Source organism: Camelus ferus, chromosome 7 (genome assembly GCF_009834535.1).
Source record: "Camelus ferus isolate YT-003-E chromosome 7, BCGSAC_Cfer_1.0, whole genome shotgun sequence".
Taxonomy (NCBI): Eukaryota; Metazoa; Chordata; class Mammalia; order Artiodactyla; family Camelidae; genus Camelus; species Camelus ferus.
In genome coordinates this window covers 16,060,086-16,076,273 of record NC_045702.1, presented here as the reverse complement: position 1 = coordinate 16,076,273, position 16,188 = coordinate 16,060,086, and the positions used below count along the sequence as shown (strand labels likewise).

Here is a 16,188-nt window from a genome sequence, read left to right as displayed (position 1 = left end):
TTTCCTAAATATAATATATATATTCTATAAAATTTGCCTTCCATCTTAGGAAAAGTCACGGCTATACCAGAGTCTTAACCTACACTAGAACCTCAGCCTTGTCCAGAAACAGTAGATTATGGAGAGAGAAGTTTTAAAAGAAAATATTCTATTATGATATAAACAAATTTCCCCATAGCTACATGACTTAACTTAAAGCATGTAATTAACTATAAATTCATTAAACAATGGTTAGCATTTTACTTTTCCTTATATTCACAGCTATAATGCACAAGTAAAGTTCAAAAAATATATCCTTTTAATTGAATGCTCTCATTACTGTTGCAATGTTGGATAAACTCACTTTGGGTGGCTTGTGCTTTTGGTTGTCTGTAATGTCTTCCTCTTCAGTATCTGAAGCTTGGCGAAACTGGAGAGTGCCAGTATTGATATAAAAGCCTCCATATTTTGTTGTTAGAGAAGCAGGAACTAATTCATCATACTAGATTAAAAAAAAGGTTTCAGATATATCCTATTATCTTTGATTTTATAAATATGTCAAAGAAATTCAATCACCATAGCAGCATCTTCCTTAAATCCTAACTGCAAAACTAACTGCAATGAGGATGACTGTGAATAAATTTAGAAAAAGCTAGTATCTGGAATAGAAATGAGCCCTGATCATTCAGTATTTATTAAGAAAGGAACTTCTGGAATACTGAACAAATTCTAAATATATCATCTGCTGAGAAAAATTGAAGGATCACTGCTATTTTTAACAACAAATGACTCTGAGGAGAAACTGAAACAAGTTAAAACAAATGACTGAATGTCCAGACAACGAAGAAACTTCATTTCTTATGATATTGGTATATAATTTTATTCATAAAGAGATTATAAAAAATAAAAAGTTATTTCTTCTACCTTAATTCTAAGCTTTAAAGTGGGGAATATTTTTTAAATGTATAAATATTTTTTAAATGTATAAAAGTAAAATAGCATATATCTGTTTTAAAGGGAAGTAGAAAAAGAGCTGCCCGGTTGATAGAACAGAGAAACGAGATTATACTGTATATAGCACAAGGAAATATATACAAGATTCTGTGGTAGCTCACAGCGAAAAAAAATGTGACAATGAATATATGTATGTTCATGTATAACTGAACAATTGTGCTCTAAACTGGAATTTGATACAACATTGTAAAATGACTATAACTCAATAAAAAAAATGTTAGAAAAAAAAAAAAAGAACTGCCCGGCTGAGTAAGCATACACGGAGAGCCCAAAATGAGCCAGGTACTTTGCTTCAAATAAGAGACTCAAATTATCTAATAAAACTGAAGATCTGGGGTCTCCTCATTTTATAAGTGAAAACCAAATTCACAGGGGTTAAGAACCTTGCCAGAGTGCTGTCTCCCAACTCATCCACTATACCAAGCAGCTTCTCACACAGGAAACACTCACTCATCACCAGGTTACCAGACAGTGTGGATGTGCTCAACGTCTGTCCTCTTCTGCAGTATTCTGCTGAACTTTCCCTATCAGAACACTTTTCAGGAGAACAAACTCTTTACGCATATTTAATTTAGCCTTTTAATTACAATGTATTAAGAGGCAATGCGGCACTGAACTTGAGAATCAGAAGGCCTGGATTTATTAGATCCTTTGCCAACAACTAGCTATTGTGACCCAGAGCAAATCACTTAACATCAAAAGTTTGGGGTTGTAAAACAGGAACAATATTCCTTACTTCACAAAGTTCTAGTGAAATTTAAGAGATAACTTAATAAAAGTGTTACTCATGCCTGGTATTATGACTTCTTAATAACAAAGAAAAACATTTTCTTTCAGGCTTCTAAAACTTGGCAGCATTAAGTGTTAGACTGAAAATAATCTTCAAAAGCATTTATTTTCAGGTGTTTATAGTAATAAGTAGTACACAACTCTGAAAATTAATTAGAACCAGATTTTTTCACTCTCTATCAAATAATATACCAACAGTGAAAACCCACTGGCAATGCAATCAATTAAAAACAACAACAACAAAAACAGAACATTTGGTTGGCTCGTAAGTGTTTTATGTCTGAGGGGAGGGTACAGCTCAGTGGTAGAATGTGTGCCTAGCATGCATGATGTCCTGGGTTCAAACGCTAGTATTGCCACTAAAAAATTAAATAAATAAATAAACCTAAATACCCCCCCACCAAAAACAAAACAAAAATAATAATAAATAAAATAAAATAAAAATAAAGTGATGTTATTAAAAAAAAGGAAGAAAAAGAAGACATAAAATAAATTAATTAAAATTTTAAAAAGAAATTTTTAAGAAATTACATGTCTTAGGTCTGATTTATCTCTCATAAGAATCAAATAATTTGTTAAGGACAATGATACAAAATTATTTGGCAAGTCAATAAACAACCTATGTTTTAATTCAATTTCTTCTTATAAAGCAGGGGCCTACCTTATCCTGTGTCAGTAATTAATTGTATAACATACACAACAATTTATACTTTCAAAACTTATCCTTATTTATTAAATTAGTGGCTTTCAAATTTTCTTCACCACAACCCAAATGGAAAATACATATCAAAACCCAGCGCATGCACGCACGCACGCACGCACGCACGCACGCATACACACACACAATAAAAGTTGCATAATGTGCCAGAGGTTTACTGCAACAGCTCCTATTCTATTCTATTTCATTTTCTTTAGAAGTGCTGGCCACAGTCTCTGAAGTGATACACAATCCAATTATGGGTTGCAAAAGTCAGTTTGAAAAACACTTCATTCATATATTCTGAATGCTGCAAAGGAAAATAATAAAAATGCTATTTATGAAAGGCTACATACTACATGATTCCAACTATATGACATTCTGGAAAAGGCCAAACTATGGAGACAATAAAAAGATTAGTGGTTGCTAGGTGTTAGGGATGGATGAACAGGCAGAGCACAGATTATTTTAGGGCAGTAAAACCATTCTGCATGATCGTATAAGGGTGGAGACATATCATTACACATTTGTCAAAACCCACGGAATGTACAACACACCAAAAATGAACCCCAAGGTAAATTATGGACTTTGGGTGATGTGTCAATGTAGGTTCTTCGACTGTAACCAGTAAACTACTCTGGTGGGAGAATGCTGCAAATAGGGGAAGATGAGCATGTTATGAGGGCAGGGAGGACATGGGAATCTGTACCTTCCACTCAATTTTGCTGTGAACCTAAAACTGCTCTAAAAAAATTAAGTTTATTAATTTTTCAAAAAATGCTATTTGTGTAAGCCTGAGTACAGTGCAATGTCCATTTATACATGGCTGAGTTCCCTCCTGGGTTATTTAGAATTCAGTCTACTTTACATATAATGTTAACACTAGTACTAATGCTTTATGCTTGAGTCTCAGACTACATAATTCTGCTGGGCAAGCCAGTCATAACAGACACAACTTGGTGATGCTAAAATGAAAGACTAGTTCCTAGTACACAGCAAATCAGAAACCAAGTGCAGTCTAGAATTGAGGACTCTGGACTTGAGTTCCAAATCAAGGTCAAGACTCTTGAAAACATTCCACTCCCTAATCTACAAAAAGGCTGACAACCTTTTTGGTAACAGGAAGTCCTCTCTACTGCAAAGGGCACTGTCAACATTTTCCTTCTTTAGGCTACCTAGTATGGTAAAGTAGTTTATGTCAGGACACACCAAAATAATACAAGAGTATGACAGGGTATCCAGTACGCCTCATACTGGAAGTCCTTCCTCTCATTCTCTGCCCACTGTATGCCTTGTCATCATCTACACAACCAAGCAGTGTAGTAGCAGGAAAAAGATGTTACTGATTTGTGGGTAGTATAACAGCCACCTCAGTGTCACTTTCTGTGTATCTTAATTACTGAACACTGCAGAGGATATCATAATCCCAGGGTTTAGATTACTCTAGTACAGCTATGAAGAATGTAAGAACATATACCTTACCTATCCCCAAACATGACATGCCCTCATTTATTTGCTATGTGATCAATGGACTGCTGTATTTCTTAAATGCTCTCCCGAATTCCTCCTCCTCTTATAAGAGAAAGAGGATTCCAGAGGAAAAGTCGCAGAGCTTGATCAAAACGGACTGTGATAAAAGCTGGCATTCAATTACCACCACTATAGTAAATCTTGGCAGCAATAAAAAAAATTAAGTACATTGTCAAGTCATGTGCCAGATTAACTTCAACCCAGTAGCTCTAATCTTCAAGATCACATGGTTCTCATCTGGAAGTCATTTCAAAATATACCTGCCCAAATTTGGGAATATATCAATAAGAATTCAAGATGTAAATACCCTTTAATGAATAAATCCCACTTCTAGAAATTTATCCTACTCATGTATTTGCACTCGATAATTACCTTACATCCACATTCACTCTAGTACACAGAGATGAATGTCTGCAGATGCTCAATTATTTTTAAGCACATAAAACTGGAAACAATTTAGACATGTATCAATAGGGCATTAGTTAGTAAAAAACATTTACTGCAATATTTAATTACTTTATCCTTGAATTCTACTAGCCAAATAAACAAAGAATTGCTGCTATATTAAAGATACATTACTCACAGCCTCTGAGTTATCAATAAATGGATCTGTCTCGTCATAGCCAAAGCCTATATCAATTAAATCTTGTAGCCGATCTTTCCGGTGTTTATGGGGTTTCCCACCCTGCAAAGAACAGATATGTTAGACTGATTCAGTACTTGTGCTGTCTCCATAAAATTAAAAAATACCTCTCAGAAGAATTTCCAAGTAATTTCTGTAGATAATCCCCCTCAGGAGGTTGCATTTAAGCCCCCTCACACCATTGAATGTAAGAGTACAGTATGTCAAGGAGGGGACAAAGTAACTTTACAGAGAAAAACCTGGCCAACATTACCCAGCCAGGTGATCAAGGTCAACATCAACAGCCATAAGTCATCTTGAGAGCATGCACCCCTGACACGACGCAACACAGATGACACTTTACCTTTGTGTGGTCTCCCTCTCAAAGCCTGTAACCTCAGTTACAGGTCAACCATGAGAAAAACATCATGACCAACTAAACCACGAGAAAAACATCAGACAAACTAAACTGAGGTATGTTCTACAAATAACTGACCAGTATTCCCCAAAGCTGTTAAGATGATCAAAAACAAGAAAAATCTGAAAAACTGTTATAGTCTAGATGAGCCTAAGGAGACATAATAACTAAATGTGATGTGGTTTCCCAGATGGGACCCAGGAACTGAAAAAGGACATTAGGGGGAAACTAGCAAAATGTGAATAAAATGTGGAGTTTAATTAATAGTAATGTACCAATGTTGATTCGTTAGTTGTAACAAATCTACTACACAAACATAAGATGTTACAGGAGAGAGTGAGTAAGACTAGATTGAAGCTCTTTGTATTATCTTTGCAACTTTTCTGTAAGTCTACACTCTTAAAATTATTTTTTTAATGTCAGAATTATTTATACACATAGACATATAGGAAAATAAAAATGAATGCATGCAAAAACTGGTAAAATCTGATTAAGGTCTGCAGTCTAGCTGATTGTATTGTGCCAATGTCAATTTCCCAGTATGGATAACTGTAGTTAAATAAGCTATCACCACTGAGAGAAACCAGGTGATTTGGTACAAGGGGCCTCTCTATACTTGCAACTTCTTGAGTCTATATTCTTTTGAAACTAAAAAAAAATTTCTTAAGTAAAACTATACCGAAACAAACAAATAAAAGAACCATTAGTATGGATTCCATTATTCATGTCATACTTTATGGAGCCTTTCAATGCTGACTGATTACAGTATAAAGAACTCATCCTATCTCAGGTATAAAATATTACACGTATTCTAAAGGTTATATAAAGCTTGTTATAAGCAGTCTAAGTGAGAAGGAGGGCCAATATTACTGCGGCACTACTAAAACAAGTACTTAGTTCAGTCTCCAGGACTCATTTCAGACATCCAAATTTAATCACGCAAATTCAACTCTCCTTTCTAAGCATCTTTCTAATACCTTCTCCATCTCTGACTTTTGTGTTGCAGGAATGGTACAGGAGTTGGGGAAAAGGATGCTCAGAAAGAGGAAAGAAAACAACCAGTTCTAGGATCCTGCCTGCCCGCATGCTACCACTGAGCTAGAGTGAGTCCTACAGAAAGCACAAGCTGCAAGACATGACGCTCTCCGTCTGTTCAATTCCCACCGTGCATGCCCCTCAATGCAAAGTGTGACTGGTTCTAAACAGTGAAAGATGGCTGAGTTTTGTGCAACATGGCCCTTAAACGAAAGCAAATTGCTTCATCTTTATTTCCACGTAAAGAAACAGTGATCTTTTCCAGTGTTCAACGGAAAAAACAATTATGCTGGACTTCCTAAGAAATGTCTTCAACATGGTACCATCCCTTTCTAAGTAATCTGAAAAGGGAATTCTGACTAAATTCTATATTTGTATTACATATTGATGTTAAAAAACCTAACCCCCATAACTATGACTCCACTGTATGCTTTTCAGAAAAAGAACTATTATTATATCATCACCACCGAGAGAGTCATTTTGGTGTGAGATAAAGTAGTGACTCATAATTATTTTAAGTATAAAAATGTATTGCCTTTCCACCCAATTGAGCAGTATTTACTATGAAGAAGCAAATTCATAGGTAATTATACAGTTATTCCAAGATATTGCCATTCTTGGGGGAAGGGGAAGGTATAGCTCAAGTGGCAGAATGCACAGTGAGCATATCCAAGGTCCTGGGTTCAATTCCCAGTACCTCCTCTATGAATGAATGAATAAATAAATACACAAATAAATAAACACCTAATTACCTCTATCCCCCCCAAATAAAAACAAAAAAAGAAAAAAATGCTCCCTCAATTAAAAGAAAAAAGATACTGCCATTCTTTAAAACATAAGTAGACAAAATCAGTTTTAAAAGTCATACCAAAAGAAAATCAAGACATTTTATAAATATACTTTGGTTTTTGATTAAAAACAGTGCTAACTTCATCAAATATCTCATTTATAAGAACACTCAGAATGACTTTCATATCATCAAATCTAGTCTTATCCTTCCTTTTAAAATAACTATGAACCAACTAGGGCTCTTAGAGTCCAAAATCACATTGAATTAAGCATCGAAGGTGGTATCCGAAGTCTATTTGGTATAGTAAGGAGATTTTACAGTCACAATGTAATTTTACATATTAATACTAATAAATGCCTAGCAGAATACATGTCCTTCCTGTTTAGAGAGTCATTCAGGTTCAAACAGCCTTAACTGCTAGATATCAGTACCATGCTAAGCACTTTCTTTTAGATTATTGAATTTATATCCAATTCTAGGATAGCATGATCTTTCAAGGTGGCTGGGATAAGAGAACTCTTTCAACTGTATCCTGCTTCCTTTACTACAGGAATCAACAACACAAATTTCTAATGTCAAGACTTGGACTGAACTATTTATTGAGATTTATGCACAACAACTAACTTAGTATACTCCAGGTAAAAGTTAAGTGCTGAATACTTATACTGCCCTTTCCTCCCCACCAAAAAAAAAAAAAATATATATATATATATAGCAATTGATGCTGAATATACACTGAGACATCACCTGAAGAGTAACAGAACAGAAAATATGACACAGACAATAAAAATAGGACAGAATAGGGGAAAATACACAAATCATTCAATACAGGGTTTTATACTCCCTACAATTTCTGTTATCACTGCTTTTTAACCACCAAAGCTGTCTGAATTCTTCTTCGAACAACTGCTGCAAGATAAGGCACATCCTGTACTCCCTTCTCCCTCAGGCGGCCGCCTGCTTCACTTTACTCAGCTCCTCTCCAGCACAAGCAACAGCTAGATATGCTAAAGAACACAAAAAGCCCATAAACTTGCCTCTCAGGCCTCACAACAAACCTCAGAATTTCTCATGAACATCACTCTTAGACCCAGCCACATCTCAACATATCTGATTTTTCTCCGTATCTGGAAATCCCTAATTGAGTTTAACTTGCTCAGTTCTCTGAAACTTCCTATAAATGCACGCTCCTCCACAATGGAAAATGGTACATGCTCCCACCTGTACCATCAACCACTCTGCCTGCGGAAGAGAAAGGGCAAAATGTAAAAGTAGATAAACTGATGAGTTAAATATACCAGGAGAAAAAAAATAGTGAAGCAAGCACACAAGGGTCTCAGACAAAGGCTTGAGAGTGGACTCTGGCCCCACAGGTGTCTAAGTTAGAGGTCAACATTTAAAAGAAAGAAATAGAGGAAAAATCCAGTTTTCAGCCTTCTTTAAAGAAATGGAAAGATCTGGTAGCCCTGAGCCCAAACTCCTGCAAAGTAACAAAGGCTGGAATGAGTAGCAGTGTCCCCTCTAGCAGGGCAGCTGCTGTCCCATTGGGAAGAATCCCCCCACCTTTACCATCCACCTGGCCTGCTTCACCGATTGATCATCGGGCATCTGGGGACATCTCAGTTTGCTACTCCTGAATTACAGGACATTAAAGTAACTACAGGACAGTAAACTATAGGTCAATGAATATTTTTGTCTTTGTTGTTTAAAAGCGATCTTTTCTGAGAGCCTAGGATTGGACAAGGTATCTTCTCCCAGATCACTTGGGCTGATGATTTTCTTAAAGGGCTCCAAATAACCTGTTCCGCTTTTTAAGAAGACCACAGTAGTTAAGAAGAATATGTAAGAAGTTACTGGAGGACCAAAGATACAGATTCTATTTGGAATAGAATGCCTGAACTAAAAGATCAAAATCAGTGGGAGAGTCAACAGAAGTTAAAACTACACAGATGTTTATGTTAAAAAGAATTTATGACATGTACAGAATAACACAGAGTAATTCCCTGTAAGAGTGAGATGTTTAAGTGACTAAACAGCATTTCACATTAGAGGGCACAAGTTGGCTAAGCAGACCTTACTTTCCCCTTACACATACCAAACCCATAAAAAAGCCAAGAGCCTTCCGTAAGGTCAGCCAGCTAGTTAATATAGCAGAGATAAGGTCAGAATCCAGCTGCATTAACTCAGAATCTGGTGCTCCTTCCACTACAATATACCGCTGCTACTCTCTCTCATCTACCGCCATCCTACAAAGGGTAGAAAGGAGATTCAAAGTATCCATTCAATGGCTCTGCACCAAAGTCTCCAAAATTCCTTCCAATTTCAAGGATGGGACTGGTCCTTCCGCTCACTTTCAGGCCCCCAAGGGAGAGTCATTCATTTTCACAGGCACAGCTTTGCAACGCATTTGTGTCATATATATTTTGTCTTCCCAATTATTTTGAACGTTTCTCCAGGAGATGACAAATACCATGTCCCTTTGTATGCCCAACACAAATGCTCAAATATTTTATTATTTATATACAAAATTTATGAAATAATTGCATCTCTTGTTCCAAGAAACAAAGGGCTAGAAGTAACCTTAGCAGTTTTCAGAAATAATGACAATGACATTTAAGTTATATTATGAAGGGGAAAAAAGTAAGAAGGAAAGGTAGCTAGGGATGTAAGTTTTATTTGTGTTTTATAAACCTCAAAGAATTAAGCCATCTTTTTGTCACCCCCCAAAAAAAACAGAAAAAGGAAATCTACTTGGGTTGGTTAACATCTTATAAAATTTTACACATAATATTTAAAAGATTTTTTTTTACTTAAAATATAAATATATATAGTATATTTATAAGTATATATGTCACATATGTATAAATATAGACAGACAGACAGACAGACATCTGCATGTACTATCCCTGAACACCAATAAAAATCTTTGTTGTTTAAGAATGATCTTTCGTGAAGCTTAGACGCTAAAGCTGTACCAGATTATCTTCTATCAGGGTGGGAGATACAGCTCAGTCATAGCGTGCATGCTTAGCATGCACGAGGTCCTGGATTCAATCCCCAGTACCTCCATTAACAACAACGACAAAAAAGATATCTTCTCCCAGGTCACTTTTAGCCTGATGATCTTCTTAAAAGTTTCCAAATAATCTGTTATAATATATACATTTAATACTCATATATATAATACTCATGGCATGATTTTAGGTTTATGCACATACAGCCCTCATTTTAAATCTCTACTTAGAATGGAAATAAGAGAGTCAGTAGCCAAAATAAAAATCTAGGGAAGAAATACAGCCCATTAATTTGGATATAACAAGAGTAACATTTTAGTCCTGCACAATGACAGTGCTTGGATATATCCCAGTTACTTGAAACAACTGTATACATCAACTTTTTCAGAACATTTGCTTTCCATGCCAAGAACTAACCAAAAGCTCCCCAATAAGATTTAGTGCTAACTCTGAGGTACATTACTTATAGGATATGCTAAGAACTTTCCATTTTCAAAGGGCAATTCTAATCCTTGGTTTTATAACCCATGGGGAAGAAAAGGCACTCTAATATAGTGTTGGAGGGAGTGGAAACTGGTAATTTGAAAACACTGTACAAGCTATAAATGCATAAATATTTTGCCGCCAAAATTCCACTTCTAGGAATCTGTCCTACAGATAAACTTGAATATGTATGAAATGCCATGTTACTAAGTAATTTACTGCAGCACTATTGTAAGAGCCAATTTTTGGAAACAACTGAAATCATGTAAGGACTAGTTAAATAAACTCTGGTATGTCCATACAATGGAATACCATATAGCCTTAAAAAGGGCAAGAAAGCCTACTGTCCTGATTTGAAACAATCTCCAAGATACAGTAAATGAAAAAAGCAAAGAGCAGTACCATGTAATGTATTCTGTAACATGTGCAAAAAGTAATGTGAGGTTGGGGGAGGAATACATGTATACAGAGAGATACATATAAAATGACTCTGCAAGGACACCCAAAAACAACACTTGCCTCTACAAAGTGAGACTAGGTGGGTGCACAACAAAATGAAAGGGAGATTTTTCATTCTATACTTTGAACCATGTAAATGCATTACTTGGTTAAAACATTAAATTTAACCAATGTATTAATGTGTATTAAAAGTACAGAGAGTATGTCAGGATTTATTATCTGATAACACTGTATTGTACTAAACACTACAAATTAGTGTATTCCTTCCATCAAAACACCCACCAGCCCACTGCTAAGGATATTATTATACAATCACAGAACAGAGCCAGAAGGGGCTTTGAAAAATCTGAACTTCTCAATTTACAGATAAGAAAACTGTGGCCCAAAGAGGTTAAATAACCTCAACAAAGGACACAATCAGTAAGCGGCAAAGTATGGCCTAGAACCTGACCCACATTTCAAAATACTCTCATGTATTTCCCCACCCCCAAACTGTTTCTTAATTACCACAAGGAGCCAACAAGTGTCATCCAAGGCCCAAGCTGCATTTTGAAGATAATATGAATGACACAGCTAGTGTGAGCTGACATCCTATCTCTGTGAGATACTTTTCAATATTCACAAGGGAACCACAAGGGATAAGGTCCTGCTTCTCATTGGTTATGTTTTAGCAAAGAGCCATGGGGTAGCTAAAGCCACAGGAGAAGCATGGGGATGTGTGTGTGTGGGGTCTTCCAACAAAGCCAATTATATGAGAAAAGTTAAGAAAAATGTTAAGCAACTTCACAATCAGGTATTTAAATTTATTTTTGTATTAAGACAAACACCAATCTATTGTGGCACATAATATAAAAGGTACATGAATTTTTAAGATACAACACACAGAAATTTCGTGCTGCTTCTGACTGATCCTGATCTCAACAGCCTAGAAGTACACTCATTTCTCTTAAACTCTTAAGAGGCAGGAAGGCTTGAGAACTACTACACCAAAGGAATTAAAGCAGTGTTCTCAATGGCAGTGGAAAGAGCAAAGGATTAGAGCAAGGCAGACTTGGATATGCAGACTTGTTCTTGCCACTGTGTGATCTTAGATCAGTTATTTAACCTTAAGCTCAGAGCCTCAGTTTCTTCATCTGTAAAAACAGTCAGTATTACTTACCATGCAGTGTTGTTATAAGGATTGGAGATAATTACGATAAGCAAACGGCCTGAACTGTAGGAGTACAATAAATGATGGCCACTATTACAGCTATCACAAACCTAAAAGAATTTTTATTTGACCATCTAATCATTTATTTGGATTCAATTTGTTAGAACAAGATAACGTGGGCAATAGATATTATCAGCAGCCCCAACCAGTCACAGGAAAAAAATCCAGATAGGCCAAGAGAATAAAATGACCTAAGTGAAGAGTTCATTATACTCACATATTTCATTTCAAACTTCTTAGCCAACATTTCCACTTCTTGCCTCTCTTGATGATCATCATTAAACGGGTCTTCCATGTAAATGGGCTTCTTCTGATTCAAAGTGAATGGGAAAAGAAATAGAATTATCAGTATTACTTCAACCAGAGTTGAATATATCTTTAAATTTAATAATGAGTCACTTTTTCCAAATAGTAACAAATAAGTTGGAAGCATTAAAAAGTAACTAGAAAGGAAACTAATATAACATTGTAACTCAACTATATTCAAAGTTTTTAAAAATTAAGAAATTCAAAATTCAGAAGTTTAAAAAAAAAGTAACTAGAAAGAAACATTAATTTGTAACAAAAATATTTGCAGTTTTAATAAACCATTACACATTCTAAAGTTTTTTGGTGCTTAAGAACTCAACAATTCAAACTATCTTCACCCGCTAAATAATCTATGGTCACCCCATCCAAAATAAAAAGGCCAAAGACACCTAAGAAAATTAGGTAAAAATGAAAATCCCACTTATAACTCTAGTTTGAGATCATCCCAACAAAGATTAACCACTTTGGTCAGAAAAAGCTTCTAAAAGGATCTCTAGGTTATTAATAGAGTCAACATTTAATCGCCTGCCCTGAGTTATCACTGGAGTATCTGTAGCTGCCACAGCTTTTTATGAGACCCGGCACTGACAATCTCTGTATCATCTACATCCTGTCAATGGATATCCATTCAGGGAATACATACTGCTTTAAAACAAAGCAGAAAAGTTAAATAGCTGCAAAGAGATTACATTATCATGGCTTCCTTCTAGCAGGGAAGAGTGGAAATCTATTATAATACATGGTTTAAAACACACACACACACAGAGCTAGGATCCCACATTAATCATCTATTGACCAAAACAAAAAAGATAAATCACATCCTTTACTCAAGTTTACTATTTTAGCAGACATAATTCATATATATTTTGTCAATATACAAAAAAGCCAAAACAAGGAGCAACATATAGATAAGAATGCTATTTTTATCCAATTATGAACTGACTAGTTAATTTTTTTTTAAAAAGGCTTTGTTTTTACTGCTGTAGCATCTTCAAGCAGTAAAAATCAAAGTATATTACAGCTGAAATATTGGATGTAGATCTGTCCTGAAAGGCAAGAAAAAAATGCATGCAGAAAGGATGATTTGCACACTTTGGAACTGAGATATTTCATCCTGGATATAAAGGCTGAGATGTGATTAATCTAAAAACATGACAGAAAAATATGGACAGAATGAATATAAAACAATTTATCATTCCTAGGGCATTAGAATAAAGGGATATTTCTTAAACCTTAAAGGAATTAATTTGTAATCCATTTTTAAAAAATTGTCTATTGTAATAAGTAACATATTTATAGACTCCTTTATCCCAATAGCTACCAAAAGAAAATACAAATATGATCTGAAAGGAAAGAAACTAGCAGAAATAGACTTATAATGAAATTAAGAAATACTAGGCATGTTCAGGATATAGCCTTAATTTGAGACTAAAGTTAAGGACAGTGAACAACCACCATATCTTGCCATCAATAACTATTCCTTCATGTCATTCTGAAGTCCAAATTCTAGGTTTTACTATCAGTCTGACCCATTTTATATGTGTAAATATAAACACATGGACACATATTTTTAATAAGAATCACCTAATATGCCATTCTAAAATATTTTATGTAGACTTTATATAGGCATCAAAAATAAGATCTCTTATTTACTCTTGATAGTGTATAACAATAAATTTAAGAAAATGGACTCACTTTTCTTTCACAGTTAAGAAATAACAGCTACCCACAATCATGGTTATAAACTTTACATTTTTCAGGTGAAAAAAAAAAGGGGTCTGACAATTAGTATATATTAAGACTACCAACCACCCACAGGCAAAACTGAAGCAATATTTTGTCCTTTGATGTTAACTCTATCACCGCCATTTTCAGGAAATCTTTTATTTATATTATACAAAATATGCAATATAACAAGCATTGGAATACCACAGAATTCTGTGGAAACAGTATAATCACATTAACACTATAATCGTTTTTCTTTTTATACTAAATGTTTGATTAATCACGTTCACAAGATGTTTTCTGGTTAACTGATCTTCTGGTTTACTAAGAGTTAAAAAAGAATTTCTTATGTATCAATTCCCCTTAGCCAGAAATGGTGAACAAATTATCTTTGAGTCTAGAGATGACTGCAATGCCTCAATCTCAATCAGGGATCAATACTCTACAGAAATAACAACGTTAAAGGTTTACTTAACCTGTGTCCTGACAACCTAGGAGGGGTTTTGTTTTCCACATTTTGTCAACATACGCTCATTTAATTGTGTTTCTCCTTATTAATAAAAAGTATGTTTAGAAAAATTTCTGATTGCATTTGGTTAATTGGGGTTTTAATGTTCACTCTGTATTTATGAGGGGGATGATTTAAATTCACCCCAATATAGATGATATTCACATGTAACACAGATGTTTTTATACCTACACCTATCAACTAAAATCTTATTGGGTGACAGATGGCTATTTTAAAATTTTAAAACCTTTTTCCTTTCACAAGATCTCTTTTCCTCCCTTTTTAGTCTTACATATTGTTGTCCAATTACAATAACTCAAAATGAAAACTATTTTGAAAACATTACGTCACTAAAAATAAACTGGACTCTTCACAAAGGGAAGAAAAAACAAATTTGGGAATCACCACTGTGCAGATCAATTCTATTGGACGTATTTTGCTTTTTGATGGTTTCTCTTGCTAGGATTTCCTTTCATGCAAATGTGACAACTTCATTTATAAAGGTGTTTTCTGCGTTTTCTTATGTAATATATACGTTCACTGGGAGTAATCACAGGAAAATCCGGCAAATCTTTGTTGCAGAGGTACATTGTATAAACAATGGATTTTTTTGGTTCAGTAGAATATGACAAATGATATACAGCTAAATATACAAGAAAACTGGACTAATATACTCTAAATTGATAGTATAAACAGAAAAATTAAACAGAATTATTCATCTCTCTCCCATTACATAAAAATTAGGTCTGACATTATCAAGTTAATAAGGTAGGGTGTCAAAATCAGTTTTATATTTATACTTAAAAGATACATATTTATTATTAATTTAACACGGCATGAATATTACAGCATAAAGAGGATCATAAGAGAGGTCTATGGACTTCTATAATTCTCATTTCAGTTCATCTTGGCAGGACCTTCTAAAGTTAAACTATGAGTTAATTGTAAGAAATTTAGTTTTACTAAGAATTGGTACTAGTATAGGAAGAAGTACCATGTATAAAATTATACATGGCCACTCTGTGTATCAGCTTCCTTATTTGTAAAGTGGGGATAATGGTTCCTGTCTGATGGAGCTCTGCTGGACTAAACTCCGAAAGCCATGCACCATACTTAGAACTGTGTCTAGCACATAGTAAGAACTCAGTAAATGTTAGCTATGATTATGTTTTTCCCAAATATAATCACCTGTAATTTATCGAGTAGATTAGGGAGTAAAACTGCAAACCTACTTAGATTACAAGGTCAAATACAGTACAATTTATTTGAAAACTGCTCTAATTCAATATTTTCAAAATTCTTTTGGGGGGAAAATGGCATCACTTTATAAATAAAAAGGACACTAAAAGTGAGTCCAAAGGGCAAAATGCTATGTGGATATGACCAGAATGAGATATCGCTGTCCTTAACAATTCATTTTGGTTGCAAACATTTAGTAATGATTGGACCACACAACAATATTTGTAAATAATCATCAAAAGATTAGCTGGCCTTAAAATCTAGAGATATTGTTTAACATGATATTTTCAAACTAAGTCATTCATTCAACTATAAAGATAACTGAGGATGAAAATAAAACGACTGACTTCTGGAGCCCATTAGACCT

General features: G+C 34.7%; 1 protein-coding gene across 3 annotated transcripts in view; it reads right to left on the bottom strand.

Annotated features, from left to right (window-relative positions):
* UBN2 (ubinuclein 2) overlaps positions 1 to 16,188 on the bottom strand; it is a 61,010-nt gene that overhangs the window by 43,071 nt on the left and 1,751 nt on the right. Inside the window, exons 2-4 of one of the 3 annotated variants that reach the window (XM_032483454.1) lie at positions 12,258 to 12,350; positions 4,593 to 4,694; positions 344 to 481 (exon numbers count right to left, since the gene is read on the bottom strand). In XM_032483454.1, the coding sequence (XP_032339345.1) occupies positions 344 to 481; positions 4,593 to 4,694; positions 12,258 to 12,350 (333 nt within the window). The remainder of the gene's footprint in view (positions 1 to 343; positions 482 to 4,592; positions 4,695 to 12,257; positions 12,351 to 16,188) is intronic. The other 2 variants (XM_014559875.2, XM_032483455.1) reach the window with 2 other exon arrangements.